The following is a 5689-nucleotide window of genomic DNA, read 5'->3' on the forward strand; positions in this document are numbered from 1 at the left end:
TAAGAGAGTAAGTGAGGAAATGCATCCCAAATTGAGTTTGTATGGAGTCGACAAAGCACATTTAATGCGACTAGGGGGTAGGTGAGGAGATGACGCCCCTATAGGTGGGGGGTCATGAGTGGCATGTTTGCTTGGGAATGCAAGCACCTACACCTTCAACCCTTGATCCTCAAAAGGGATCTTTGAGGGTCAACGGTAGAGAGATCCTTGATCCCCGCCTTTGAAGGAAGAACAAGACCAAACCTAGGTCAGGGGTTGGAGGTCTTGAATCTAAAATAGAAAAGGTACCTTCGAACCTTGATCCACACAAGCTTGAAAGGGATAAAAGGAGAAAGAAGAAAAAATAAGGGAAAAGAAGATAGAGAGGAAAAGGAAAGGAAAGGAGAGGGTAGGAAAAAATGAAGAAGGCAAAACGAAACCAAAAGTGAGAAGAATGAAAAAAGGGGGATCTGAACAACATTATTTTCTCAACCAAGAAAACGGGGTATGAGTCATGGAAGCGCAACACCTTTCACCATTAGATCTAAACCTAGACACATAGAAAATGGGGAAGAATGGTTATGTTGTATATGGCTTGCCTAAGTCATATCCCATGTTGTTCCCATCTCAACATCAATTATGATTGATGAAAAAGTGACCTTGTCCTATGGAGGACAAAGGCTAAACTATAATTTAAATTCTAAAATGAAATGATTGTACCTTAGGTATGAAACCCTCTCATGGATTTTCACGTAGAGAGAATTGAATTCCTACAAATTTTAATGCAATAATATGATAACAAAACATGACAACACATGAAATTGTACTTGAATGTAGAATGCTATAGTCTATCGCTTAATATGCTAAATATTTAGATGTGAATTGATTTCTTGATCATAAGGCCACTTGAATTATAACTTAGACTTTAAATGATACAAGATGTGCTTTATTTAGGGTTCACAAGGTATTTTCAAATATAGGACAACAACCAATGATGGAATAAAAAGATTGAGACTGGATTACAAATTATGGTGGCCAACAACACACATTTGAATTTGGGTCCCTTTTAGAGGAACTAGGGTGTTGAATATTGTAGTCAAAGGGACCAACATAAGGGGTAACATGTGTTAGGATCCAGAACACACGACCTAGTCTCAAAATTAGCATATGACAATAATTAAGTTGTAGGTATAACAATGAAATTATAGGATAACATAAGGCACACATGAGCTTAAAATGATCTAGGAGAAAACAAACTAAATTAAGGGCCCAAATATAGTGTGAAATGGTTTAAAGGGATACAATTTACAACATTATAGAATTATGATTGAACTTTCTAGTACTAGAGAAAGGTTCTTTACCATATTTAGAGAAATAAATTTTACCATGAAATCTACAATATTAAGTGCAGTCCATATTTGGATAAAGACCTTTGTCATCTCATCTATATCTAGTTAGAGTCCTAGATTTAATCATGTAGTCAATATTATTTTATATTTTGTTTGTATCTAGGTAGAGCCCTCTCATTGAGCCATGAATGGAGCTAGATTTTCATTTTGCATGTTGCTCTAGAGCCTTGTATCATTTTTTTTGTAACATATAAAATCTCTTTCTCTTCTTGTTTTCTTTTCCTAGTAGTTTATGTACATGTCAAAGTGGGAGTAAAATATAATGGTGAAAATTGCATACCTATGCCCTTTTTAATTATGTTTTGGGTCCACTTTGTTTAGTTGCGTGCTAAATACAATAGTAAACTTAAAGTAGCATATTCTTGTGTAAATTCAGCTCACATCCCAATCCATTTTATCACTTATACCAAGAGATTCATTCTTGATTCCTAAATGAATCATGCACCATTTTGGAAAGATATGTAGATTTGAACCCGACCTAGGTTAGCTCTCTATTTGTGGATTTGAACCATACTCACATATGAAATTTAAAATTTAATTTCTAGTTAATTGATTATTTCACTAGTCATTATGAATTGATTGAGCACATGCTTTTGTTGATTTGTGGAGTTAATTCTTGTATTTAAAGACATTCCCTCTTTCATTTAACAATTATCTAGGAGTTATCAAAAGGAACATACTAGTGTTTTGATTGATATAACATTTAGAGAGTATTATGGCAAAAATATTAGAGCATTTATCAAAGCACATCTTAGGTCCACTAAAACTTTCTTCGTTCTATAAATATTCCTTTAGAGATGTAAAGCTAGTCCACCTAAGGGTTTAAGTGTGGAGGACTTAACCCTTTCAATTCGAGAAATTCCTAAAAGTGTTTGTAAACAAATATATATTCCTGAAAGTATTCAAACATCAAAAATCAAGGTTGAGTGAATTTTAACAATTTGTGAAGTTTTAGAATATTCTTGTTAGTTGGAAGATCACTTCTATGTAGTAGGTGAGGTTTGTGCTTGTAGGGATCACTTCCACGATGATGAGTATGATCTTAGATGGTACATAACCAAATCTTTAAAATAATGATAAAAGATAAAAATTCAAAACATTGCCAAATAAATCTGTGACACCTCAATATATTACATCAAAATAAAAAAAAACTATCCACACCTCAACTCTATTATCCAACTTGATTCATACCTATGAAATTACATTTGTTTTCTACACCTAAATGTATATTATAATCAAATAAAATATTGATAAGATTGTGGGTTGGGGAGAGGAATTATTTTTCAACACTTGAAAGATATGAATTGGTCAGGTTATTTTGCAAGAATAGATTTGTTGCTGATTCAAACAGAGATTAAATATTCAGAGTCTATAAAACACGAGATAGTAGCAGTAAAATCATCGTGATTTGACAAAGGAAAGGACAAAGAGACCTTACCATTCACATGGACGCTGGGCTTCACAAATAGTTGTTTCACACCCAGGACTCAATACCCGTTTTCCTCCATTTTAAAATTCTTTCTTCACGTTAATCAATGATGGCGTAGGAGGTTGGACAGTGTGAAGAATAAAGGTTTCCATGCAAAGGGACGTATACAAAATGTCAAACCTAAAACATTAAAAGAACAGACCTTCTGGATATTCCTCATATAATTAAAGTTTTCTAACACATTCTTGGCTACCAAGTGATAAGAATCCATGCTAGCTTTGCTGTAATAAATGAAATAATATTCTTTGGTCTTCATCACGAGCAAAACCATATAATTGCCGTGGGATTTTGCTTTGCATCACATTCATTCATCCTTCTGTGGTGTTGATAAGTTTGAGCTTAGAATGGTAAGGAAGGCTTGTTGCTCTGATTTGGGTCTGAATAGAGGTCCATGGACCCCTGAGGAGGATCTTCTGCTAAAAAACTATGTTCAAACTCATGGAGAGGGACAGTGGAGCCTTGTTCCCCACAGAGCAGGTATGTTCAAGTAGGATAACTGTTTATACTTTGCTCTTAGATGAAGCTTAACTTTGGTAGATTAATTGGTTGGCCATTAAATAGCTTAACAGATGTGTAGAGCAATTTCTTACACCATTGCCCAATACTCTAATGGGAAAAGTTGTCTATCTATGTAAACTATTATTTTATGTTTATGTTGGTCATTGTGCAGGTCTGGTGAGATGTGGAAGGAGTTGCAGGTTACGTTGGATGAATTATCTTCGCCCTGATGTCAAACATGGCAACATTTCTCCAGAGGAAGAAGAGCTCATCATCGAACTTCATAAGGTGCTTGGTAACAGGTATGGAGATTAGAGAATGGATGAATGTTTCTCTACTTATCTTAACATGCCTCGAAAGGTGCATAACCAACTTATTATTTGGTTAAAGTATCATTATAGATATATCTCGTGATTATTATATTGCATTGAAGTTGTGCAAACTATATGTAAAGGCTAAAACTACGAGTGTTCACATGTGTACAAAAATAAATCACAGATATAGTTGATCCAACATAAATCAAGTGTATTAGTCCATATGGATCCAATTGTATGCTTTTTTTTTCAGGACCGCATGCAATCATTTTCATAGATGCCATTTTCCTGTGCAGCGATAAGAAACCTATGATAGGATTTTCAAAAGTATCAATCTACTAAATCATCTATAATGTTAAATATATTACAAGATTGTATTTCAATTAGTGAGCTGATGGTATGTTTCTTGATTGTATCATCCAGCAAAGTTTGAACTTCAGAAGATATGATATAATAGATGAGATGAGATCGTGTCATGGACGACTTTAGTAGAATAGATACCCTTCAGCCCTTGGCTCTCAGCCAAAAAGATATCAGCATGGGCTTGTGCTCCCATAGACAAGGCCCAGATCGAGTACCCCTAACAACTTTAGCCAAATATATACTTTTCAGGCCTTGACACTCAGCCAAAAAGATATCAACATAGACCCATGCTTTTGTATACGTGATAAATTTTTTTTAGTTGATATAAATCTTCTAAAACAAAATGTTAAATATGAATGAATAAACAAATAAATCACACTGTCGATAAGCGGAGTGGAAGAGAACCATGTCTCAAGCATTAGATCCAGATTTTGTGTTGTTTTTGGTCTAATCATATAAATCAATTTTCTCCTAGAAGAGTTTTTTTTCAGGTCTATCTATAATTTTTTTCCTTTATGAAAAAAGTGTTAGAAAAAAAATATTAAAAATCATTGCAAGTAAAACAATTATAATTGAACCTGGTTGAATGAGTTGCAGGTGGTCAATGATAGCAGCAAGAATGCCTGGCAGGACAGACAACCAGATAAAAAACGTGTGGTATTCACGTCTGAGCAAAAAAGTTGCCAAAACTAAAGATTGCAATGTATCAAAGCCACTGCCATCTAGACCTTCCCCTAAAGAAAGTAATCTTACTGCTAATGAGAATAGCTCTGGAGAGAAAAATAATGAAACTAATATATTTCAATCTGCTGCAACTTATTCAATGCATTATGAGAATGAGAAGGAAATGAAGAAAGTATGTGAAGAGTCAATTGCAAGGCTTCCAGAGTGGCCAAATATGCAGAGTTTGTTTGACAGTTCAGAGAACGTAATGGATGGAAGCCTTTTCCAGCCATCTATTTCTCAACTGTATTTAGACTCTGGTGTGCAAAATGACATTGATATTATACTGCAAAATGCCATTAACTGGTATAACTTACGTCCATACTTTGACCCATCAATAACAACTGAGCAAGTTCAAGTGAGTCATGACCCACCATCACTCTTTTATATGAATCACAACAGCTATGGGACTGTAAGCCAGTTCACCATGGAATCAGAAGATGTTGGGAAATTACAGTAAGAGTTGCTGGCAGGCATCTGTCATTTCTTTCAAGATACGCTGCTATGAATATTTTGTTTTCTGCATGGTATTGGTGTATGGAAGATAGAAGATTGGAGTGCAGAGTGTTGAATGATTAGAAAATAAAAAAGTTTTTAAACACATTTTCAGTCCCTCCAGTGTAGTGGACTATAGTGAGCATTTATTTGTATTTTATTGTTGTGATGTAAATTTCAATAAGGATTTTATGGTTGTAGATTAATCATAAATTTTTTATTTATATTACTTCTATTTTAATTAATAGATTAATTGAATAAGTGTTTATTTAAAAGAAATATTTTTGGTAGGTGAATTATGGACTCTTTATTCTATTTTATTAAAAAATAATCATAATTTTTTGACATCAATATTATTATTTTGGGTGTTACAACAAAACTTAAATTATAGGGAGTGCTATTAATATTTATTAAGATTT

General features: G+C 33.9%; 1 protein-coding gene across 1 annotated transcript; it reads left to right on the plus strand.

The window, feature by feature from the left end:
- The first annotated feature begins 3221 nt into the window (after nucleotides 1-3221).
- LOC131078420 (transcription factor WER-like) lies at nucleotides 3222-5235 on the plus strand. The gene is made up of 3 exons (XM_058016113.2): nucleotides 3222-3354; nucleotides 3548-3677; nucleotides 4650-5235. The coding sequence occupies exons 1-3, from the start codon at nucleotides 3222-3224 to the stop codon at nucleotides 5233-5235; spliced, it is 849 nt and encodes a 282-aa protein (XP_057872096.1).
- Nucleotides 5236-5689: the final 454 nt, after the last annotated feature.

This window comes from Cryptomeria japonica, chromosome 7 (assembly GCF_030272615.1).
Source record: "Cryptomeria japonica chromosome 7, Sugi_1.0, whole genome shotgun sequence".
NCBI classification, from domain to species: domain Eukaryota; kingdom Viridiplantae; phylum Streptophyta; class Pinopsida; order Cupressales; family Cupressaceae; genus Cryptomeria; species Cryptomeria japonica.

Excerpts from the sequence above, each read along its gene's own strand:
- LOC131078420 (XM_058016113.2), top strand. The coding sequence starts at position 3,222 with ATGGTAAGGAAGGCTTGTTGCTCTGATTTGGGTCTGAATAGAGGTCCA. Across the intron at positions 3,355-3,547 it reads CCTTGTTCCCCACAGAGCAG|GTCTGGTGAGATGTGGAAGG; the intron begins GTATGTTCAAGT and ends GTCATTGTGCAG. Across the intron at positions 3,678-4,649 it reads CATAAGGTGCTTGGTAACAG|GTGGTCAATGATAGCAGCAA; the intron begins GTATGGAGATTA and ends AATGAGTTGCAG.